Genomic DNA, 25,877 nt, shown 5'->3' with positions numbered 1-25,877 from the left:
TTAGATTGCATGGCAGACACATTGAATGAATTCGGGGGAGCGAAGTGGTAGTCAATCTATCAAGTAGTTGTTAATGAACTTTTTTTGTAAATATCCTATTATATGAAATTTAATATTATCCTTTTTTTTAATGTGAAAAGTTTGTGTTTTAGCATAATGATAAAGAATAACTAGCCTTTGAGCATGCACCCACGCATGTGCTCAGAGGCTCTTCAATTTTTTGGTAAAAGTTAATAATTTGCATTCAATATAATTTAGAGCATTTATTATAATTTGGGATTACTACATTTTTCAATCACCAAAAAAAACCTAGAGGTGTGATGAGTATTATGTGTAGTGAAATAATTTTTCATCACACCCTATGTTTTTTTTTTTTTTTTTTTTTTTTTTTTTTTTTGTGATTGAAAAATGTAGTAATCCCAAATTATAATAAATACTCTAAATTATAATAAATGCAAATTATTAACTTTTACCAAAAAATTGAAGAGCCTCACACGTGTGCTCAAAGGCTAGTTTTGATAATTTTTTTTTTCTAAATAATCAAAGTTTGACCAAGATCGCCATTTCTCAAGGCTATCACACTTTCATATATAAGAATCCTTAAGAGTTTATAAAACAACTTCATCAAGAAATACAAGAGATATATTATGTATGGATTGCTTCTTCTCAAGTGGTCATTCACTACATCATATTATTTATGATACTAATACATATGTCAATAGGTCTTGCTTACACTAAAGAGTTAGTGTGGGTTAGTGTCAACTGCCCATGTGAATGAACCAAGTAGAGAGAGATGAAAATTGACCTTTTAACAGCCAATTATGTTAAAATTGACTTTTTGTGGCACTGATATGTCTTCAACAAAGAAAACCTTTCATTGCTATTAGGGCTCTCTCAGACTTAGCTAGTAGAGGCCCTACTGACACTTTTCATTATGGTCAAAATGATAAACTATGAAGGACAAAAATATTTTGTTTAAAATTTTAAAAAAAAGGTCAAGTGGTTCATTTTTGGTAAAATTGGTTAATTGAGTTTAATTGTTTTTAACTTTACTATTAGTAATTATTGTGGTTGGGCTAATTTTTTGGGATGTTTATTTTGTTTTAGATTTATATCTAATTTTTTTTAATAGCTTTTAAAAGGAGGAAAATGCTAGAGCTACACATTTTTTTAAAAATCGCTACTGTGATGAGTGGTTATTAGTAAGTAAAAAAGTGACTTTAGTGGTGGGCCAAAATGTAAAAATATGGTTAGATGTGATATTGATACCGCCCAATGTGACAATGAAATAGTTAAGTGTGAGAAAAAAAATGGTACCACCGAATGTGACAAAAGTATAGTTAGAAGTGATGTTGATATTGCCCAATGTAATAATAGAACAGACAAATGTGAGAAAAAAATAGGGTACCACTAAATGTAATAAAAGTACAATTAGATGCGATGTTGGTACTGTTTAATGTGACAATGAAACCATCAAATGTGAGAAAAATAAAGAAACCACTAAATGTGACAAAAGTACTGTCTAATGTGGTGTTGGTACTGCTGAATGTGACAATAGAACTGTTAAATGTGAGAAAAAAGAAGAAGAAGAAGGAACCACCAAATGTGACAAAAGTATAGTTGCATGTGATGTTGGAATTGTACAATGTGAGGATGGAACCGTCAAATGTGAGAAAAAAACCACGAAATGTGACAAAAGTACTGTCGAATGTGATGTTGCAACTGCATAATGTGAAGATAGAATCGTCAAATGTGACAAAAAGATAATAAATCACAAAATGTGACAAAAGAACTATCACGTGTAACATTGGAACTGCACAATATGAGGATGGAGTTATCAAATGTGAGAAAAAAAAAGGGAACCACTAAATGTGACAAAAGAATTGTCACATGTGATGTTGGAATTACACAATGTGACAATGAAACCGTTAAATGTGATGTTTTGGTAACCTGGTATAGCAGGTTGCTTACTAGTGGGTACTGTACCTCTTTTTTTGAGGTATAGTAGAATTACCCATATTTGAATAGACCTTAAAGTTATTATACACTAATAATTTTCTTAATACTCTTTACTTTAACTTGACCTTAAATTACCTAATCATCAAGGTTATCTATTTTTAGCTTATGGTCCTAATTGGTGTGGTGCACTACATAAACAATTTTATTAAAATGTTTTCTCATAATTAGGTGTTTGATTGCATGTAAAATGTGGTTAATTTTATAAAATATTTTTTGTTACTTATAAACATCTTTATAAAAAGTTGTAAAACATTTTACTTTTAAAATTTTTGAAAAATATTTCACAAAAATACATAATGGCTCTTCCTCCCCCCATTTAGTGGCTACGTTGCTAGTTTGATGGGTTTAGCAACCGATCATGGTGGTTTGGTGGCCGTTGCCATCGTTTTGGTGATTAATGTTAGTGGTCTAACCACTAGAGACGCCATTTAGGCAATGGTTCGATCACTAGACCTCTGGCATTAGTGGCTTTGGTGGCTGAGCCACTTTTGCTTGAAAATTTTATATGCCACACCAAAATACTTAAAATTTTTTTACTAAATATATTTTACATGTAAAATATTTTATTTCAAAACAAATGGAGGGTAGGTGTGCATTTGGCAATTGTTGAAAAAAGTTTTGTTTTTTGTCTTAATTTTTTTGCAAATAATTTAGCTTTTAGTAGCACGTTTAATTTCATCACAACAAATATTAACCAAAAGGTATATATTTTGATAAGTACTATACAAATAAGTTATCAAAAATAAGGATTTAGATATACAGTCCCTTTTATGAATTAAAAAAGAAAAAAAAATATTGTTCTTAATTGATTTGGTTTGGCTATAGGATGGACTAAATAAACACCCGTTAAAAGCCCCTCTTCCCGTCATATCTATGGAATTATAAACAGAAAAGAAAAGAAAAAAGAAAAAAAAAACCTATAAAAGGGAAAAATGATAAAAAAATTAAAATAGAATTTGAAGGAGTGTAATAATGTAAAAAAAAAAAATTAGTGAATAACCTCCAAAAGCATCGAAGAACCACCTTTGCCTTGGTCCACCACCTCAAAATTCAGGAGGCAGGTGCCAAAAGACCCTAAGGCCTAAGCTCTCTATCTCTGTCTCTTCAGTCTTAAACAAAAACATACACAAAGAGAGAGAAAGAGACAGAGATTTAAAACAAACCCCCCAAAAAAGAAAAAGAAAAAGAAAAAAGAAACTCACTGACAATCACAAAGCAGAACATAACATAGCAGCAGCCTCCGGCCACTCCACCCTCTCAGGTAATCCTCCTCCTCTCTGTTATTTTCTTTATTTAAAAAAGAAAAAGAAAAAGAAATATTGGCTTTTTTTATTTATTTATTAGCTTTCCAATTTTGAACCCATTCCTCTCTTTCACCAACTTCCAAACAAAATGTCAGATCTTGATTTCCAAAGAAACTACTTTTTTACCCTTTTTTAAAAAAACAAGTCTTGTGGAAAATGAATTCCCACTTTAGTAGCCCCAAAATACGTGAGTTTAGTGTTAATGAAGAAGAAACTTCTTCAAATGTATAATCTGCTGGTTTTTTATTTTTGGAATTTTCTATCTGTGGATCCGTGCTGTGAATGCCTGATTCTCCGCTTTTTTTCTCATTCGCTGTCACTTAGATTTTAACGTTTTTCATTGATACCCCCCAAATAAAAAATAAAAAAAAGATTTTTTTTTTTTAAATTATTTTTCCTCTGTTTGGTCGCTCAGAAAATGTAGGAAAACTGGGAAGAATTTTTTTTTTTTTTTTTTAAATTTTTTTTAATGGATTTCTGAATGTTAGGGTTTTCTTGTTGTTCAGGACTCAAATGCTGCCACTTTGTTGAGCCTTGTACGAGGTAAGTTTTGTACATAATACATTTTCGAAAATTTTAATTTTGACCTTTTTATTTTAATTTAATTTAATTTTTTTTGTTTTTTTGTTTTCTTAAGGAAATAGCATTTGATATTTGTTTAGAATGAGGTTTTGTTAGGTGTGGTGGATGCTTCTTGCTGAGACCTACTGCTTGTAGGTTTTAGTGGTAAAAATAAGAAATGGCAGAACCAAACTCGGTAGATGTGATTCTGGAATTTCTGCAAAGAAATCGGTTTACGAGAGCCGAGGCAGCTTTGCGCAGTGAGCTCAGCAATCATCCTGATTTGAATGGTTTGCTTCAGAAGCTTACGATTGGAGATAAAGATAAGAGCTCGGGTAATATGGTAGAGGAGGATAATGGGGAAAAACTGGTAGTGGAAAGTCAAGGGTCATCTCGGGATAGTCGTGAAGTTTCGAAGGAATTAATTGTGAAGGAGATAGAGTGTGGGACTGGTAGAAATGGGTCTGAGAGCAAATGGAAGAATGCTGCTTCAACTGGTGATCGGAACAAGAATAATGAAGTGGCTGGGACAAGTGATAAGAACTTTAGTTTCCTGAAAGGTTCAGAGGACACCGTGCTTGATTTGTATTCGTGGAAGTTCAATCCTACTAATGGTCCTGCTGGAGCTTATCAGAATGATGGTGGTAGTAGTACTAATACTAGTAGCTTTTCGGAGCTTCAGATATCAGAACAACCTAGGTATCGAACGAGTGACGTTCCTGATGCTGGTAAAGTCCCTGTGAAGCCAAGAAGTGAGGACCCCACAAATTTGTGGCTTGGAAGCACTAGCAAAGGTATTGTGGAAGCCAAGCATGAGAGGATCCAAACAAGTGAGCCCAAAGAACCTGTTCAGCAACATAAGACCAGTAGCACATACTTCATAGGAAACATTTCAGATAATCCATGGTCAAGAAGTGAGGATCCCACAAATTCATCTTCTGATACTTGGAAAGATTGTTCTGTCAAGACTGTTTTTCCATTCTCTAAGGGGGCTGTGTCAACCAGTTATGATAATGCTGTTGTCGTTGACAAAAAAGAAGGCAAGAAAAAGTTAGAAATGAGTGATATCAGGGCAGCAATAAAAGACCAGGTGGATGAGGTGGGAAGAGCTCTGTACTTTGTCAAGTCACAAGGGGTTCCCGAGCAAAAGACTATCAGCAGCTTGAGTTTTCCTTTGGCATCTGAGAATCAGAAGGAAGAGTTTCCTAGGTTGCCACCTGTTAAACTTAAGTCGGAGGACAAGTCATTGAGTGTTAATTGGGAGGAAAAGTTTGAACGGGATGGACCTGCTGCAAAACTCAGCAGTGCTGATAACCCTCTCCTTATAGGGTCATACTTGGATGTTCCTGTCGGACAAGAAATAAACTCTGCAGGTGAGCCCACATGATGGATACAATAATATGATTTCTTTGCTTCCAAATCTGGTGTGTCTTTGTTATGGAATTGAACTAGGTAGTTGATTATTTGGGTTTCATTGCCTTAGTGTACAACCTACTTTTTACATCTCTGAACTTGCCATTTCTAGTTCTTCCTAGTCATCATATTTATTTCATTTTCTTTTTCATGTTTCTAGTGTTGATCTATCTGTTTAGGCCCATGTGCTTGTAGCTAACTATTCATGTTCAATTCCACTTCTTGAGCTAGTTACATGTATTCAACTTATCATAATCAGCATTATTGTTGTATTGAAAATCTCCTTGTGTAAAGCAGTAGCCATTTCAAGTCATTGGTGGCTACAGCATTGGTCAGTGAGGTTGAGGTGTAGTGTTAGCCTTCAGTTAATAAACTGTTTAGATGTTTGATTAATGAAAGGAAAAGGAATTCATTTACCAATCCACCCTCAAAAGGATTTGGCAGAATTGGAAAATGATTTTTATTTGATTTATGGGGTTTGTCAAAAGTTTTATCATTTTAATTTAAAAAAGAGATGCTGTCTTGCTCTGCCTTTTTACAAGATTTGTTCAACCTTATTCTCTATTATTGTTTTTACCTTTTTCTTTTAATTCGTTTTCAATAATAATGTTTTATGATTTTTATCATGAATAGATAATATATCGTATATGGAAATATGCTTCAAACTGGTGAACTTATTTAAAAGAATGTTGTTTCTTTTATTTTGCATGTTTATGAATAATATATGCTGAAACATTGTAAGCATGAGACCCAGGTTTTGCTTTCTGTGGATCAAGGAGCTAAGTTTCGTAAAGCTTCAATTGAAACTACTCAACTTGTTTTTGTTTCTTAGGAAAATTCAATGGTTTCCACAGAGTAGTTCAACCTCTATAATGTTATGTAGTTATTGTCTGATTGTCTGATAAACTTGCTAATCTGTGTATTTCTGTAAAATTTATGCTATGATTGCTCATTCATGTTGAGATGACATTAAGTATTAGCCTAAGCTGTCCTCTCAGAAATTTATGGAATATTTTGCCATTATACATTGTCATAGTTCTTTACTTGAAACACATGACAGAAAGTGCGCATCTGTGCCTGCTTTGCTTATAGACTCTCAAAAAGTGTACATAAGTAAATGAATGCAATAATTTTATGCATTGCATTGTATATTACATAGTTTGAATTTTTTTTTTTTTTATATAAATTTTTTGACATACTATATTTGTCTTTACTGTTTTTTTTTTGTTTGTTGATAAATGCTATATTTGTCATTACTCGTTACACACTTACCCTCCTCCAAGTTTAATAGGGGAAGTGCTATTTGAGCTAGAGCTTACTAGCAATAAGCATGAACTTAGGTTTTGTAACATATTTATGAGCATTGCCATCCACTTCCTTTATAGGCATTACCATTGATCATATTTCTTTTCCATGCGGATCAAACCACATACCAAAAGAATTGTTATGAAGTGTTGGTGGGTTATATTGAATTTGAAATCTAATCACATTGTATCAACCCCACCTCTTCTCTTATTTTTGTATTTGAATGTTCTTGTACCTTTGTGTAAATGTCACATTATTAGCCTAGTGGCCCTAGTCTGTGATTCTGCTTTTACACATGGTTTTTCTTGTAATTTTTTTTTCTACTTATAAAATTTTGGTTTAATTGCAGAAAACCACCCTAAACTATGGGGTACTTGCACTTTGCACCCCAAAATATGGAAACCTGTGGCAATCACTACCCCAACTATAACAATTCTTGCAAATAAGACCCTGTTGTCAAATTGAAGGTTAAATTAACATGCATGTGCAAGTCATGTGACACTCCTAGAAACTAAATTAAATGATTTTTCCCTCCAACAATTTAAAAGACTAAAATACCTTACAAATTACTCCTTATGGATTGTCTTCCAGTACAGGTTTGATTTCCCTCAAAAGTCCTTAACTCTCTCTCAACCCCAATCTGGAACTGTCTGCCCATTGCCAACGAGACATGCTGGTGAAACTTGATACTGAAGAGGACCAACGAGACATCATCATTAGTGAGATTTTTTAAATTAGAATTTCATCCCTCAAAGGGCTTAGTGTAGTTAGAATGGAACTCTAGGGTCATGTGGTTGTGATGAGACTTGAGTTGGAAGAACAAGAGGTGTTTAAGCTTGCTGTGGCTCAGCTCAAAGGGGTTGAGGTAGGAGAGTACTTGGTATGCACCAGAGAGTTCGGTGGAGGGCATGAAAGTCCCAATCAAAAGGTCTTTCTTTTTGACCTTCTTCATGTCTATGTGTCCAGTAACACAATGGCGTTTGGGTTGGAAGCCATTAAAGGACTGGGTGGCAGGAATGTTGGATCTGAAAATCGTTACTTCAAAATTCATCATGACCTTGGTTATAAAAATAATCAAATCAATCTTTGATCAGATCAATGAATTATGAAAGGGACACCATAGTGTCTACCTGCCTTGTCAATCACTTCTGGTGTTGTATATTCAATATTTGGTTGAGGGTATTATGCCATTTTATAAATCTATATGCCAATGGATCATCTCTATGTTTAATTTTTTGGGTTCATGATAATGGCATCCCTTTGATGTCTTTAGTAGATTTTATTAATTTCCTTTTGCTGTGGTCTGTATTCTTTGAAGAGGGTCTGTTTATACCTATTTACTTGCACCCAAAAAAAAAAAAAAAAGTTAGGGGAGAAAATGTATTTTCTTCTTATTTTTCCAAACCTGAATATGAAGAACAAGCCTTTTAGTCTTTTAACTGGCTGGAGGGGTAAATCGCTAAATTTAGTTTTTGGAGTGTCACCTGACTTGCACATGACCGTTAACTTTAACCATCAATTGGACAGCAAGGTGTTATTTGCAGGATTTGTTAAATTGGGATGGTGATTCCAAGTTTTCATAGTTTGCCGTGCAAAGTGCAAGTAACCCTATAGTTTAGGGTGGTTTTCTGCGATTAACCTAAAATTTTCATTTATATAAATGATAATGTTGCAAAATTTTCTTAATGATGACTATCAAATTCTTCCCTAATTCTTCAGTTTCTGAACCTTGTGATTGGGCATTATTTTATCTATTTTATACATATTCATTATACATTATGTGCTAAATTTTATGTAAATTGTTGAAATATGGAAGCTTATGTCATCGGTCTGGCTGGTTGTATTTCATTTTAAAATCCAAATTATAATACATTCTTTTGGGTACAGATGTGTGCCTGTATGTCACATTGCAGATAAAATCTGTTGATTTCTTGTCGTCTCTCATTAAGATGGGTTGTGGTGAAGCCTGTATTCTTATTTATTTTGAGTGGTTGCATTGTTTAAGCAATCATGCTTGATCACTTAGCCTTGAGATCTGTTGAATTTATCTGAAACAGGTCCCAATTATTTGGTTTTATCAAGTTCTTTTTAATCACTTGGTTTTGAATTTCCAATCCTTCTTTCCCCTTTCCTCCTTGTATTTTCTTTTCTTTTTTATTTCCTTTATGATTAGCAAAGAATTATCAATGTCTGATCCTGGTTTTATCATTTAATTATCTCCGTTTATGTATCTTTGTGCATAGTTAACTACAAGTTCTGATTAATGATCAGGTGGAAAAAGGATTGCAGGAGGTAGTTGGCTATCTGTAAGTCAGGGAATTGCAGAGGATGCATCTGATCTGGTTTCTGGTTTTGCAACTGTTGGTGATGGATTAAGTGAATCTATTGACTATCCAAATGAGTATTGGGACTCTGATGAGTATGATGACGATGATGATGTTGGATATATGAGACAACCTATTGAGGATGAGGCCTGGTTTCTGGCTCATGAAATTGATTATCCAAGTGACAACGAAAAGGGCACAGGGCATGGCAGTGTTCCAGATCCACAGGAAAGAGCTCCAACGAAAGATGAGGATGATGATCAATCTTTTGCTGAGGAGGATTCTTACTTCTCTGGTGAGCAATATTTTCAAGCAAAAAATGTTGAACCAGTTACAGCTTCAGATGATCCTATAGGGCTGTCAGTGACTGAAATGTATGGGAGGACTGGTGAGAATGATTTAATTGCTCAATATGATGGACAGTTGATGGATGAAGAGGAACTGAATTTGATGCGTGCAGAACCCGTCTGGCAGGGCTTTGTGACTCAGACGAATGAACTCATCATGTTAGGGGATGGGAAAGTTATGAATGAGTGTGGGAGGTCGCGGTTAGATGATATTTGCATGGATGATGATCAGCATGGTTCAGTTAGATCAATTGGTGTAGGAATCAACAGCGATGCTGCAGATATGGGTAGTGAAGTACGGGAAAGTTTAGTTGGAGGTAGTAGCGAAGGGGATCTAGAATACTTCCGTGATCATGATGTTGGAATTGGTGGGTCTAGACATCATCATCATGACTCACAAAAAAAATATATTGATAGATCAAACAGGGATAAAAAGAAAAGTAGCAATCAAGAGGCCAATAAATATGTAGTGGGGAATGATAAGGGTGTAAGTATGCCGATGAAGAGTCACACTGATGGATTTTCATTTCCCCCACCATTGAGGGATGGGCAGTTGGTGCATACAGGCTCTAGTAAATCTTTATGGTCAAACAAGTGCAGTGCTATCATCAGTGATGAAACTGATGAGCGTCTTAATGCTTTGGTGGGATCTGATGATATGCTTGCTTCATGGAAGCGGAAAAGCAGTGATTCTTCACCTGCCAAAAGTTCCAGGGATGAAGAAAATAATGCTACAGCTGCGAGATCCACAGATTCTAGTCCCTCAACACTGTCTAATTATGGTTATGCTGAAAGAGAGCATGTAAAACGAGAAGAGGAAAAAACTGGAACTGCAAGGGAGGAAGATCCAGCGGCATCACTTGAGGATGAAGAGGCAGCTGCTGTGCAAGAGCAAGTAAGGCAGATAAAAGCTCAGGAGGAGGAGTTTGAGACCTTTAACCTCAAGATTGTGCATAGGAAAAACAGGCATGTGCTTTCCTATTTTTTCATCTTTCTGCTGGTTCTTTTATTTTCATGGACTTGATATGCTGCCATTTACGTCTAAGTCAAATATTGGAATATCTTATTACTTTGAAAACTGTGGTATTATGCTCTTTATTTATTTATTTTCTTTAGAGTTAGATTGGTATTAGTTTTTTTTTTTTTTTTTTTTTTTTTTGGGGGTAGATTTAGATTAATAATCTCTCTCTCTCTCTCTCTTTTGACTAAATATCTACAGTATCCTAAAATCTCTGTGATGATAATCAGTCCTTGTTACTGGTTTATGCCTGATTATGCCTTACAGCTCAAACCTTGATTCCAACTTCTTTCTATATCATTAACTTAAGAAAACAAATTACTGAAAGCAAGCGTAGCATATCACTGGTTACATACAAGGGTAGTTACTGTCAATGAAACTGAGATAGAGGTAGAATTAGATGGACATTTCCAAGTTATTTTTTCGAGCTTATAGATTAGCTGATCATATAACTATTAATATGTTCTAGGTGATTTTTGACGATGATCTTTAGCTCAACTGGTGCCACTTCCCTCTATAGGAATTGAGTGGAGGGTCAAGTTAACTTACCAATAAAAAAAAAAAAAAAAAACCTATGATTCTTGGTGATCCTCTTTTCTTGAGTATGCAGTGATTTTTATGATGCCTCCTACATTTTCTTTTTCATATATTTTTGGTAAGCCTTTAATGTAAAAGTACTTTTGGTTGGCTAAATTACATTTTGATAATTGAATTAGCAAATATAATTAATTAAATATATATAATTCATCAGAAGAATTTTGGATTCTCATTCTTAATTAATAGGTCAAAGGAGAACACTGTAGAGGAAATTTTTCATGAATGTTTTCTTATTGTATGTTTGAGTTCATTTTCTTTTGTGTTGTCTCAAATGAAAAGAATGTATTTCAATTGAAGGATAATTGATGTGGGAGACGCAAGAAGATTTTTATTTAGTATTATTTATATTTGCAAGTCAATTGGATTTTTATGTTTTAAGTCCTAGTAGTTTATTAGGCTTTAGTATTTTAATATTTGGAAGCAATTTTTTATTTTTATTTTTTTGTAATAAGAAAATTAGGTTTTTCCTAAGCCAATTAGAACTATAGTTTAGCAATCTTTTATAAGCAAACTATTGTGTTCCTTTTGGAGTTAGTTGATATTTTGATGAATGAGAAAAAGGACCTTTTGGCTTCTTTGGTCTAGTACTAACTCCAGTTTTACCCTAGATGTTGACTCCTAGTGGTTTTGAGATCTAGGTGTTGACTCCAAGCTAGGCGTAGGTGTTGACTCCTAGGGCATATCCTTTTATTTTCTTGTCTTTCAATTTTATTTTCAATTGTTCTGGTTGTCCTGCATCAATTTTGGTATCAAAGTACCCTCCAATTTGTTTGGAGCATCACCACAGTCCACATCCAGAATAATATTTAAAAAAAAAAAAAATTGTCAAGCCACCATCACAAATCCCATTTGTTGCGTGAGAACCACTGTCACTTGTGAATCCCAATGACCATAGGCCCACCATCACCAAGTGAACCAATCCCCACTCCACCATTCCAAATTCCAAACTCAAATCACCAAATCCTTTGTCTACCACTACAAAAAAAACCCACCCTTACACGCCAAACAAGAAGCACTTAGGTTTCAAAGTTGACATTGTGACTTCACCCAGTGGCCATCGTCACCCCAACAACCCATCACAAGGTAGATTCTCACACACCCATGACCTTTTTTTTTTTAGAGAAGAAAGATGAATAGATATTATTAGAAAAACTCAGCCAATGCATGCTAAAATTATAGAATTTAGGTGTGGAGGAACACCCTCCATCTACATCGTGAAACCGCTAACATGACCAGCATGTCTAGCAAGATTATGAACAGAGTTGCCTTGTCTACAGGTATGGGATAAAGCAACTGCATAAAAGGTCTCTACAATAGTCCTGGCTTCAGCAATTAGGTGGCCAAACGAGGTGAAAGATTCTTCTTCACTTCTAAGAGCATTGTTCACAATTTCTAAATCACCCTCAAGTATAAAAGAGGGAAACCCACAATCACTAGCAAGTCGAAGAGCATGAATAGCCGCTAAGCTCTCCACAGCTTCAATCGAGGATAGAGGAGGCACCTTATCTACCATTGACGCTAATACCAGTCCCAAGTTGTTTTGAATAACAACCTCCATTCCCGCTTCACTTGATTCAAAAAATAGAGCACCATTGTAGTTAACCTTAACTATAGGTTCAAGAAGAGGATGCCAACATACAACTCTAGAAGAGCTGATCTGGGGAACAATCGAAGGAATTGGAAGAGCACAAACAAACTCACTTAGTGCTGAGTTTGCTTGTGTAGTAACTTAGGAAATTGGGAAAGCTTCATCATTAGTTCTCAACTGGTTTCTCTGAAACCATAAGGTCCAAGCCAGCGTTGCAAACTCATCAAGATGTTCCCCTAAGTCTATCACCTTTTGAACCACCTCCACGAACCTAGAGAAGTGTTGAGTCCCACGAAAACTCCATTTGGCATTTGAATCCCATACCACTGAGATACAAGGACAAGACCATAGTGCATGATTCACATCCTCTGGGAACTGGTGACATTGTTCGCAATCATCATCGGTCAGCACTTTCCTTCAAACTCGATTAGTTTTGGTAGGGACGGCATTCTTGCATGCTCTTCATGAGAAAATTTTGACTTATTGGGAACCTTAAGCCTCCAAATACTTATCCAAATACCAGGGTATAAATTTTAGGACCCCATTTGCATCTTGTTGGGCCAAATCTAGGGTAAGAGACTTATAGCCAGACTTGACAGTGTAAGTACCCGAAGAGATGACTTAAATTTTGGCCAAATCACAGGTGGGTAATTCGTAATTTGCCCTTTTATTTATCTCTTGCCTGAACAAGAGCTATAAACATCCAGGATATCCAAGACTTTTTGACATTCTTGATGGGAAGATTTGCAAAATAAGAGACTATCCTTTGCAAAGAGATGGGTTAGGCGGGGGCCATTTCTACAAAGAGAGAAACCCCGAATGTCACCTTGTCTAGCAGCCTGGGAGATAAGACCATTCAAAACTTCTATACATAGTAAGAAGAGGAAGGGTGAAAGAGGGTTACCCTGCCTGATGCCCCTTGAAGGTCTAATCATACCTTTAGGTTCCCCATTGATTAAGATGGAATAAGAGACAGTAGTTACACATGTCATAACCAATGAAATCCATTTCTCTTTAAAGCCCATTCTTCTCATCACTAACTTTAAGAAAGGCCATTCAACTTTGTCGTAAGCTTTGCTTGTATCAAGTTTGATAGCCATGAAACCATCATCCCCAGAATTATGGGGCTGTTTGGCACTGTCATTTAAAAAACAGTTTTCAGTATTAAATAACAATAACACTTCTGACACGTATTTCTATAACACTCAAACACGTATTTCCAAAACACTGAAAACTGAACAACAATACTTAAACACTGTTACCAAACGGGCCCTATGTTTTTTTAAGTTGTGTAGGGTCTCAAATGCAACCAAGATATTGTCTGAAATCAGTTGGCTTTGGTAAAGGTGCTTTGATGCTTAGTGATAATATGGGGGAGTATTTTCTTCAACCGATTTGCCAAAACCTTTGAAATTTTTTTGTACAAAACATTGCAAAGACATGTTTAGGACGTTCAGGTTTTTGTACTTAGAAACATCTTTAAGATTTTTAATCTTTGAAATAAGAGTAACAAATGTGTGATTGAGATGAGGGGGGAGGGTAGCAAAATTAAGGAAATCAAGAATAGAGATTGTAACATCACTGCCTACCAATTGCCAATAGGCATACCATCAGGGCCAGATTCTTTCAAGGGGGCCATCTGTTGTATAGCATCATGAATTTCCCTAGCCATAAAGTCAACACAAAGCTTCTGGTTCATTTCAGGACTAATGAAGTTTCCTCACAGTGGGTGGGGGATGCCGATGAAAAGAGATCATTGAAATAATTGATAAAGGAAGTTGAGACCTTCTCCATATTCATACTCCAAACTCCAGAACTAGTACAGATCAGTGCAATATGGTTTTTTCTATAACGCTGGGTAGCTCGGCTATCTAAATACTTTGAGTGTTTATCACCATATGCTGCCCACAGAGACCTTGAACGTTGGAACCACATCTGATTCTCTTTATCAAGGTCATTGAGTTCCATCCGAATACTTCTAACCTGATCATTAACCCCAGAATGGATAGCTACACTCTTGACTTGGATCAATTCTCTCCTCTTCTTCGCCAACTCCCACCTAATATTCGGAAAGTGAGTCTGACTCCACTAAGCTAGAGCTTTAGAGCATCTCTCAATCTTATACGTTGTATGAGTTGCTGGATCATTAGTAGCTTGGGTAGACCATACAGCTTCCACAGTTTCTAAATATTGTTAGTAGCTTGTGTAGACCATATAGCTTCCACAGTTTCTGAACATTCCTTGTTTGAAGCCACATCTTTTTGAAACGAAAAGGTTTCCTATAAGGGATAGGTTCCATCCCACTCGGTACCAAGAACTTGAGAGGAAATGGTGAACGTTTGTACTAGCAAATCTAAGTAACCAATCATTATTTGCAAAAGCTTTATCCAAGCGTTCCCATACTGAATGACCATCCCTAAAATGTTTTTGCTAAGTGAATTGTGAGCCCAAATAGCCCAGGTCAAGGAATCCACATTCATCAATGATGTCTTTGAACAGCTGCATTTGAGTGACACTCCTATTTCCACCCCCCATCTTTTTAGAATTACTCACTAGTTCATTAAAATCCCTAGCACAAAGCCATGGTAAATTCAAACGGCTATTGAATTGTCGAAGCCTAGACCAAGCTTCCTGTCTTCTACGCGTTTTGGTTTCTCCATAAGAGCTTGTAAATCGCCAAGCATCTTCCTTACCTTTGTTTATGATAGTCTATATAATATTTGGAGTAAGTCTCAATATCAAGCATGATCTAGTCTTTCCAAATGAGCACTAAATCCACACCACGATTAATTCTAGGAACAAAGAACATATGCCTAAAATCTATTTTACGTTTAGATTTTTTAAGCCTTCATTTGCCCATGTCTTGGCTATAAATACGACAGAGGGATCTTTAGCCTGTACAAAATCGACAAGCTCCAGCTCTGTATGTAGGTTCCCAAGCCCACGATAGTTCCATGCTAAACAACTCATGGCCCTAGGCGGGGCTGCCTATCACCCTCCATCTCTTTAGATTGAGTAGTACCACTACAGAAAACTCCACAAAAAAATCCTGCTGGCATCACCCTCTATCTCCACCATCTCACCATTGTCAAAACCCACGTAGCTGCATCCATTAGTTTATAAGCAACAGATTACAAACCCCTAACCCACAGACCCATATGCTAATCGATGCAAGAGATGCAAGAAAATTATTATTTAGTATTATTTATGTTTGTAAGTCAATTGTATTTTTATGTTTTAGGTCCTAGTAATTTATTAGGTCATTAGTATTTTAATTTGGAAGCAAGGTTATTTTTGTAATAAGGCAATTAGGGTTTCCTAGCCAACTAGAACTAGGGTCTAGCAATTTTTTATAAGCAACATATTGTACTCCTTGAGGAGATAGTTGATATTTTGATGAATGAAAAAATGGTCGTTTGGTCTCTTTTGGTTTGGTGGTGACTCCAAGTCTAACTTAGGTGCTGACTCCTAGTGGTTTCCCTGCTTGGTGCTGATTTCAAGTCAGGCTTAGGTGTTGACTCCTAGGTCATATCTCTTTATTTTATTATTGTTTTAGTTTTGTTTTAGTTGTCTTGGGTCACTGATCGCATACCGCGCCACATTCATTGCTCCGTCAATAGACACCGACAGCAGCTCGTGACCTCCAAATACCAGCTGCAGCCCCACATCAAAACCAACCCCCACCTGTGCCGCCAGGAAGACACCTACCTTCCACTCCGCCATCCAACTGCAATGTGAATCCCTCCCCTCTGGTCTCATAAGGTAACAGTATCTAACCTTTTTAAAAAAAAAAAAAAAAACAACAGCAAACTTCTGTTTAAACAACCTGGTACATTGTAATTTGTAACCCCAAACAGTGTTTCACAACTTAACCTGACCCATCTGATTAAAAATAATAAGGCCCCCCTTCAAGTCAGCTTTTGACCCCACCCAAACATCAAAAAAAAAAAAAAAAAAAAAAAAAAAAAAAAAAAAAAAATAGAGATCCCAATAAACCTTGCCTGACCACCCAGTACAAATTACCATAAGAAAAAGAGAAAGCCAAGCCTCCCACACAGTCAGCCCTTTACCCAATTCCGAAAAGAAGTCAGATTAGCCCATTAAAACCAGAAGGCAGAAGCCAAACCGTGTGCATCAAGTGTTCTTCAACTTTCAATAGCAAGCTAGGCAGTCAAGATTCTTGTTCATTGAGCTATGGTAATATCAAAAGCACCTTATTTTGATGGTTGTAAAGATAATCCATGGGATTTTTTCAACTGGATAAATGAGATGGAGCAATTCTTTGAGCAAGAAAATTTTGCAAATAACATAAAAGTTAGTTATGCAAAAGTTGAAGTTAACAGGAGGAGTCCAACTTTGTTGGATGATCTTGAATATCTCCTCTATATTAGTATGAACCTGCCATTACTGCTTGGAAAGATATGGAAAAAAAATCTTTGTGATGAATATTTGTCACCATACTTTTGAGCTAAGTATCTACCCTGAGCTCAGTGTGGTAATTTTCAAGATTGAAGTGATGGTATGAGGAAATGGAATAGCCAGCCAATTGCATGTTTAGAAGAAAATATGATGAATTCTCATCTCATTTCATGTCCTCAGTGCACTCTTGAACAATTTACCTTTCGTCAAGACTTCAAAGAATTAAAGGAATTATTTGAAAAGCTCATGAAAGGTGTTCAAGACTTGGTTGCTTAGGTGAATCAAGTGAAGCCTCTGAGATTTTGGTAATGGAGAAACATCAAGTAGCACTCGAGTCTTGATAAGCACCAACAAGTGTTGCTTTAACATGTATGCAACAAGACAAACCTATTGAAGAGCAACAAGATAAAGAGAAGATTCCACAAGAGAATAAAATTTTAGAGGATGCGCACGATGTGAAAGTTGACGTGAAAGTTAACGTTGTTGAATGTGCTACTGATCAATTCTCCATAGTGCCTGAAGATCTACAACTTGGGGAAGTCGAAAAGATTGATAACGTAGTGTTTCCAATGGATCAATATTGGAACGTGCTAATTCCACATGTTGATTTTGTGATTCCAGAAGAGTTTGATGTGGTGGACTGCAAGTTTTTACTTTTCTTTGTGCCCACTTAGGTGATTCTAGACTTGAAGCAAGTGTTTCTTGTTAGCATCCTAATCCTAACGCTTTAAAATTGAGGTTGAGTTTTCTCCTACTAGAGGGGAATGATGTAGGAGATGCGAGAAATTTTTTATCTAGTATTATTTATGTTTGCAAGTCAATTATATTTTTATATTTAGGTCCTAGTAGTTTATTTGGCTATTAGTATTTTAATATTTGGAAGCAAGGTTAGTTTTGTAATAAGGCAATTATGTTTCCTACGCCAATTAGAACTAGGGTATAGCAATCCTTTATAAGCAAACTATTGTATTCCCTAGGTGCGGACTCCTAGCTCATATCCTTAATATTTGGAATTAGTTGATATTTTGATGAATGAAAAAAAAATGGCCTTTTGGCCTCTTTGGTTTGGTGTTGACTCCAGTTCTATTTTAGGTACTGACTTCTAGTGGTTTTTTTGCGTGGTGTTGATTCCAAACCAGGCCTAAGTGTTGACTCTTAGGTCATATCCTTTTATTTTCTTGTCTTTTAATTTTATTTTCAATTGTTTTGGTTGTCCTACGTCAATAATGGTGACCTTGTGTTGCAGGTGGTGGTAGCTTTTAAGAGTGTGTACACACACACACACACACACACGTATGTATGTATGTATTTTTTTTTCATTCATCTTTTCTTATGTATTCCATTTCATGGTACAACAGCTGGCTCACTGGTATTAATATCTCTGAACATGTAGTATCTCCTTAATGCTTTGTTTTGTTTCTTGCGGGGCAAAATTTGTATAAAGTATTTCTGGTTAATGTAGTTTTAATTTGCAAGTTGTAACAACTGTAAGCATAATGTGGCATATGGTCAATTTGGCACTCATATTGCCCATAGCATATGCTGAGAACTTATTTTACCATCACTTAACCTGCAATCATTTCATGCTGCCAAAGCAAGCAGGCCTGCCAGTATGTGATTTTATCTCTTCCCTAACAGACTATCTAAACTTACTTTTTTGTTGGTCAGAACTGGCTTTGAGGAGGACAAGAACTTCCATGTTGTTTTAAATTCAGTCATAGCTGGCCGCTATCATGTTACTGAGTATCTTGGTTCAGCTGCATTCAGCAAAGCTATACAAGCACATGATCTGCATACGGGCATGGATGTCTGTGTAAAAATTATAAAGAACAACAAGGATTTTTTTGATCAGAGCCTTGATGAGATAAAGCTTCTCAAGTATGTGAATAAGCATGATCCCGGTGACAAGTACCACATTCTTCGATTGTATGATTATTTCTATTATCGAGTAAGTGAAAATGTAATTCAACTTTCTATTATATTTCTTTTTAAATGTGTTATGAACTTTTACATTGGATTGCTGTTTGGTGCATGTCTGTGTACTAGGTAATTTAGATGTTAAATTAATTTGTATCTCCCTTCACTAAATCTAAATAAGAGTTCGCTGAAGTTATACAAGTACCTCACATTCCTGTAGGGATATCTTCTAGATCTGGTTGTCAGATCCTGTCACAACCTACTTAATCCCTAATAATATCTTATTTGTTGTGAAGTAGGTTTTCAACCACTCGAGAAATTTAGGTAGCTTTTTTCTTGTTGAAGTTTTTCATGCAGTTGTTGTCTGTGGATTTGTTATCAGGCTCCAAGTTCAGGGATATTTGTCATTGTCTTCATGAGTGAATGTCTCTATGTCAAGTGTCTCTACTACAGATTTGTTGATTATAAATCATTCATGTTATCTATCAGAGGCAGCCATTATCTACCTTGGTGATATTCAAGTGGGCTGTAATATGGCATGCTTTTTCATAGATGATTTTTTCAAGGAAAAACTTGATTTCTGCTAATATATCTGGGTCTATCATATCTCTAGTGAGCTGCATCTGTCATATTTGATCTTAGATGCTGATGTCCTACAAATGATTTTTCTATTGATGCTATAATGACGGGTAGCTAAGTCTCCCTTTATTTTTCAGGAGCATTTGTTAATAGTATGTGAACTTCTCAAGGCAAACTTATATGAGTTTCATAAATTTAATAGAGAGTCTGGAGGGGAGGTTTACTTCACAATGCCAAGATTGCAGGTTTGTGGGGGTATTTTTTTTTTCCTTTCTCCATAGCTTTTTATTTTGTTGCAAGGCTTGCATATATACCCATTATTGTTGGATTTTGCAGTCAATTACCATTCAGTGTCTTGAGTCACTTCAGTTTTTGCACGGACTTGGCCTGATACATTGTGACTTGAAGCCTGAGAATATATTGGTGAAAAGTTACAGTAGATGTGAGGTGAAGGTCATTGATCTTGGTAGCAGTTGTTTTGAGACAGATCACCTCTGTTCCTATGTTCAATCCAGGTCTTATCGAGCCCCAGAAGTTATCTTGGGACTTTCATATGATAAGAAGATAGATATATGGTCACTTGGCTGCATCTTGGCAGAACTTTGTACTGGCAATGTAAGTGTCATTCAACAAAACATGCACATATGTACGTATATTTGTTTTTTATTATATGGAGTCTAATTTACAAAATGTGCTAGATTTCATTTCACTGCCCCAAATTTATTAGTTTTGTTATTTTCATCTTGTAATTATTACCTCTACTACAGCCAATGACCTTTAGGTCAAATGGCATCTCTTGGTGTTTCTGATAGAGACATCCAGGGTTCAAATCCCCCTTCTTCTACTTAAAATGTATCAAAATTATTACCTCCACTGCATGTATAGCCTTAAAGATTGTTTTGAGCTTGTTTGGACCCACCTTGGAATGCACTGGAACTTATATTTATGTGATGAAATTACACTTTTGATCCTTAAAGTTTGGAGTTGTTTTCACAGATATGGATGGAAGGACCATTTTGAAAATGGAATAAAACTTGGAGGACCAAAATGAAAAAATATCTAATTTAAAAGACCTAAAACAACCCCAAACTTTAAGAGTCCAAAGTGTAATTTAGTCTATTTCTTATGAAAAAATTGTGAAGCAAAAAGCAAACTGTCATTTTTTTTTTTTTTATATATAAAAAAAATTTATAAGTAATAAAATTTTTATTGAATGAGAGGAATATGAAATTGTATTTTTTGGCTATTGCATCTGACAGTCATTAAAACTGTTGTCAGCAAGAAGAATCCAGATTTCTTCACCTTTAAGTTAGTACCTTCTCAAGTAAGCCCAACCAAATTTATTTGTAAGTACAAATTTCTAATACCTAGCCTACAAAATACAATTTCCTGAAGCCCCATTAAAATATAAACTTTTTGTTGATTTGATGAGCTCCATTGGTTTCTGGACACCTTGCTACCTAGTTGCTGGAAATAGTTGAGGTGGCTCATGGCCATGCCATAATCAGTACTTGTGTTTGGCTGTCTGCATCATAATCAAACTCTTCAAAACAGGTTTCAGTCATCACCTTTCTTTCCTTTGAGGCTTGTATTATTTTTTAATGCTTCATGTCTTTTGTTAAGACATTTGGCATTAACTTTATGAGATATTGACATGCAAAAACTAGTGAATGGCTGGAAAGCACGGACGCGGCGCCAGAGGCGCCGCACCCGCGTCGGATGCGGCCCGACGCGGCGACACGCGTCGGACACTGCTGACCACGCGTTCGTGCCGCGTCGGGCCACGTGGCAAAGCCGACTCGCGCCGACGCAGCTCAACTCGGGCCGATTCGGGCTGTGTCGGCCGTATCGGCCAAAACCGGTTCAAGCCGAAACTCATCTCTCTTCTCTGTGCTCTCCCTCTCTGCGAGTTTGCGGTGTGCTCGGACTGGTTTAAGAAAACAAAAGAAAGGTTAAAAGAAGAAAAGGTATGAACTCGGAAGGGGACAGAGAGGAGAGGCGGAGATGGTTGGGTAAGAAAGAGTGAAAGACTAACAGGAAGTAGAAGAAAAAATACGCAGAAGGAAACGGCTGAGTCTGACTTGGTATAAAGAATTTTTTTAAAAGGTGTGGTATAAAAGCCTTGGGGAAATAAAATAAAAAATAAATAAAAGATAAGGTTGATACTCTCATGAGACCAAAAGCCTAGGGGAAATAAAATAAAAAATAAATAAGAGGTAAAGTTGATATTTTGATGAGACTAGATGTGTTGTTGACTTGTTGTGGCAGGTGAATGGAGAGAATAAAAGAAAAAAATATTAATCTTGTGGGTTTTATTTAATTTAGGAACATCATATTTTAATTATTATCTACTATTATTCTTAAATTTGGGATATGTGTATATAATGTAAAAAAGTATGCTTAGTAATATATTAAAAATATAAATAAAAATATTTTTAATAATTTTTTAATCGCCAAGTCCCGCCGCATCCGCACCCACTTTTTTCAAAAATTGCCGAGTCCTGCACCCGCACCCGCACCCGCACCCGAGTCCCAAAACGCACCCGTGCTTCCTAGGTGAATGGTGCCTGTTTAATTACCTTTTCAATGCAATGCTAATGCTTTATGTTATTGTTATTACATTTTTACTGTCACAGAGGGCTTACAACCATGGGAAGTTTTCCTGTGCCTTGATTGTTTTTCTGAATCAGTTGATGAGCATGATATATTGACCATTTTCACCATTAATTTAACAGAGATTTATTGTGGCTGATTTTTTTCCCAATGAATTTGTCGTTGGTGTAGGTACTCTTCCAAAATGACTCGCCTGCAACATTACTTGCTCGAGTTATTGGAATTATAGCTCCCATTGATCAAAGCATGCTTGCCAAAGGACGGGATACATACAAATATTTTTCCAAAAATCACATGCTTTATGAACGGAATCAGGTAAAAGTTGTATTTCTAGGATATTATTTTGTTTAGTTTCTAGAAATTGAATATTTATTACTTACCAAAAAAAAAGAGAAGAAATTGAATATTCAGCATTCTCCAATGCTGTTGATGCTAGTTATGCTTGTAGAAGTATATAGTGGAGAGGAACCAAGATTCGGTCTCTGACAAAAAAACCACTAACCAAAATGGACTGCAACATGCAGGCAACCAAGAAGCATGTTTGTGGGTGTACACAGGACCACATGCAATCACCCTCCCTCCCTTCTTTTCCCTCTTCTGGGCAGCTGGGAAAAAGCAGAAAATGCTTACATATTTGTGCTAGTGTATTTATGTCTGTTAAATTATCGATTGTCCCAAAATATTAAGCTATTAGAAAATTGTGAATTTAATCACTTAGCCATAGTTCAACACTCCCTAATGTGGGAGACGCAATAAGATTTTTATTTAGTATTATTTATGTTTGCAAGTCAATTATATTTTTATGTTATAGGTCCTAGTAGTTTATTAGACTATTAATATTTTAATTTGGAAGCAAGGTTATTTTTGTAATAAAGCAATTAGAATTTCCTAGCTAGTTAGAACTAAGTTTAGCAATCTTTTATAAGCAGCCTATTATACTCCTTGAGGGGATAGTTGATATTATGATGAATAAAAAAAAAATGGTCGTTTGGTCTTTCTTTGGTCTGGTGCCAACTCCAGGTCCACCCTAGGTGTTGACTTCTAGTGGTTTTCTCACTTGGTGCTAACTCTAAGCAAGGCTTATGTGCTGACTTCTAGGTCATATCCTTTTATTTTTCTGTTGTCTTGTGTCCACTCACTGTTATACGAAGGCAATTTCAATTCTTGATACTTTTGCCAATGTCAAGTGTGATGCTGGACCTTGAGTGTGATGCATTGGTTGTTGAGATGTTTCAAAATTTCTTTAAAATAATTAGGTGCAACCATCCACTTGCTGTATTTTCAGCCATGGAAACAATTATGACTCTGATCATAGATGAAAGTGAAGAAATTTCATTGGATCTTCTTAGCTAACTTTTTGCTAATGTTAGAAAGGAAAATCAGAATGTTTCATGTACTTTGTGGAAATTGGGGGAGCAAATAATCGTTAGGATTAATGCCCAGCGAGAAAAGATAATGGCATCCACTCAAAAAGTACCTAGCAAGCTTGAGGGTGCACATGATTTGAAAATTAAAGTTGCTGAATGTGCTTTTGATCAACCCTCCATAGTGCTTGGTGAAATCGAAGAGTTTAAAACTACAGTGCTTCCTATGGTTCATAAGGTACAAGATGAGATTATGTTGATTTCACACATTGATTTTGTGATTCTAAATGAGTTTGATATGATGGAATTCAAGGTTTTTATTTTCTCTGTGCTCCCTAAAGTGATTCCAAACTTGAAGCGAGTGTTACTTGTCACACATTGATTTTGTGATTCCAAACTTGATTCTAAACTCAAGGTTGAGTTTTCTCTAACAAGAGGAGAATGATGCAGGAGATGCAAGAAGATTTTTATTTAGTATTATTTATGTTTGCAAGTCAATTGTATTTTTATGTAGTAGGTTCTAGTAGTTTATTAGGTTATTAGTATTTTTCCTAGCCAATTAGAACTAGGGTTTAGTAATCCTTTATAAGCAACAATAGGATATTTTGATGAATGAAAAAAATGATCGTTTGGTCTTTCTTTGGTCTAGTATTGACTCCATGTCCATCCTAAGTGCTGATTCCTAGTGGTTTTCTTGCTTGGTGCTGACTCCAAGCAAGGCCTAGGTGCTAACTCCTAGGTCATATCTCTTTATTTTCCTGTTGTTTAGTTTTTGTTCTGGTTGTCCTGCATCACTCCCCCCCACATGTGGGCCTAACTCCCCCTTAATAAGTGGGGCCCAACACATGAGATTTTTAACATTTTAAATAAAAGGAAGATTGGAGACAAGGATTGAATTCAAGATCTCCTGATACTATGTTAAATTACTGATTGTCCCAAAAGTTTAAGCTATTAAGAAATAGTGAATTTAATCACATAATTCTAACAATGTTCTTTAACAATTTATTGCATGCTTGGTATCCTTTTTTTTTTTTAATAGGTAAATATTTGCTTACATAGCTACAAGGAATTGAATGTGTGATCTCACCCTCCATCTCTTGTATATGGAAGGATTTATGGTTCAGTCCAATGACCATTGGTATTGCATGTTAAGGACGTTATCTTTAAACACCCTACTGTCAAAATTGAATGCCTTTGCATTGTTCTTTGTCAAGTGGATCTCCTATAAAGCTTTGTATTCTTCTTGTTTGCATTCTCCTTTTCCATATATTTTGGCCAGACCTGCCAAGATTGTTAGCAATGACATCTTTCCTCTATGTTGCACTCTCACTGGCTTAGCTACATTGTGCATGATCATGACACATCAAAGTCCAATTTCACTTCATGTGTGGAAATTAGATAGCAATCTAGGTGCTTGTAGCTTGTGTTTTCATTTCTCAGTGAATGATGGAGCTCCATCCTTTAAGGAGTTATCTTCATGTCTTCTTTAGATATTAAGTTTATCCTTGGGTGGCACCTGCTATGCTAATCGGCTTCCATCAGATGATGCCCTTCTCTCGAGACTTTGGTTCATTTTGGTATTAGTAGATGAAATGGCTGTACTAGTTATGAATTAGTTGAAATTACTTTTATGCCTTGAATTTTAATAGAGTTAGAAATTAACTTTATCCCTTTACCTGTACTTGTGTTTAAATTGCTAAGGGCTATTTTAGTTATCAAATGTATCCAACCATAAGCAGAATTTTTCCTACATAATAGTTTTGATTGTTTTTTCAATTGTAATTGCATCAATTTTAATTCATGGCTTGTATATGTGATGACAGAAATAGAATTCAGGTTTCTACATCTTTAAATATTATTCAAATGCTTTTGGTCTTTTATTTATATGATATGGAACATAGTGCTATTCTACTATTCTCCAGGAAACAAACCGGCTGGAATATCTGATACCAAAAAAGACATCCTTAAGACACCGGTTGCCAATGGGAGATCAAGGCTTCATTGACTTTGTTGCTCATCTACTTGAGATAAACCCAAAAAAGCGGCCTTCAGCTTCAGAGGCTTTAAAGCACCCATGGCTATCATACCCATACGAACCTATATCATCTTGAGCCATTTGAAGATTTTTTTTGCCGGCGATGATATGCTGCAGGTGCCCTCGTGTTTGTTTTTGGGTGTCTTCTTAACAGGGGAAGGAGCCACTTTTTATTTCTGGCTGGAATTGGTCATCTGTTTTAGGTGGTCTTCAAAGAGAAATTGGCCCTTACATCTGTGCACAATGCATTGAAGGTTGTGTTTGGTTTTGTTGGTGATACCTATCTTTCCTTCCCCTTGCCAAGTTGTAATTCCAACTAACCATAATCAAGAATGTAATTTTGCACGCTCTCTGTATTCTTGGGGGTGCTTTGTTTGATCTGGTGGAAGAAATCTTAAAAATCGTGTTGTACATGATGTGTGATCATTCTTTTAGGTTATCTAGTAATATTTTGTGGAATAGTTTCCCATCCAA

At 35.9% G+C, this 25,877-nt stretch overlaps 1 protein-coding gene and 1 long non-coding RNA gene across 7 annotated transcripts; both read left to right on the top strand.

Moving 5' to 3' along the window:
* Positions 1-3,009: 3,009 nt before the first annotated feature.
* LOC112038646 (uncharacterized) lies at positions 3,010-25,877 on the top strand. Of its 6 annotated transcripts, none has more exons than XM_024071491.2 (9): positions 3,010-3,280; positions 3,830-3,866; positions 4,002-5,257; positions 8,874-10,239; positions 18,564-18,843; positions 19,529-19,636; positions 19,728-20,006; positions 22,176-22,319; positions 25,291-25,877. In XM_024071491.2, the coding sequence occupies exons 3-9, from the start codon at positions 4,063-4,065 to the stop codon at positions 25,477-25,479; spliced, it is 3,561 nt and encodes a 1,186-aa protein (XP_023927259.1). In that variant the 5' UTR covers positions 3,010-3,280; positions 3,830-3,866; positions 4,002-4,062; the 3' UTR covers positions 25,480-25,877. The 6 variants fall into 6 exon arrangements, with proteins under 6 accessions (XP_023927259.1, XP_023927243.1, XP_023927251.1 ...); XM_024071475.2 differs by having other exon boundaries at positions 3,986-5,257; XM_024071483.2 differs by having other exon boundaries at positions 3,961-5,257.
* LOC136069014 (uncharacterized) lies at positions 5,268-7,833 on the top strand. The gene is made up of 2 exons (XR_010630300.1): positions 5,268-7,069; positions 7,194-7,833. It is a non-coding gene; the product is annotated as an uncharacterized LOC136069014 (long non-coding RNA).

This window comes from Quercus suber, unplaced genomic scaffold (genome assembly GCF_002906115.3).
Source record: "Quercus suber isolate HL8 unplaced genomic scaffold, Cork oak 2.0 scaffold_147, whole genome shotgun sequence".
Classification (NCBI taxonomy): Eukaryota; Viridiplantae; Streptophyta; class Magnoliopsida; order Fagales; family Fagaceae; genus Quercus; species Quercus suber.
Note: the sequence above shows the minus strand (reverse complement) of the source record. Positions and strands in the feature narration are given on the sequence as shown.

Bases quoted from the DNA above. Each gene is read 5' to 3' on its own strand.
- LOC112038646 (XM_024071491.2), top strand. From the start codon at position 4,063: ATGGCAGAACCAAACTCGGTAGATGTGATTCTGGAATTTCTGCAAAGA. The intron at 5,258-8,873 runs GTGAGCCCACAT...ATTAATGATCAG, and splicing joins ACAAGAAATAAACTCTGCAG to GTGGAAAAAGGATTGCAGGA. The intron at 18,844-19,528 runs GTAAGTGAAAAT...TTTATTTTTCAG, and splicing joins ATGATTATTTCTATTATCGA to GAGCATTTGTTAATAGTATG.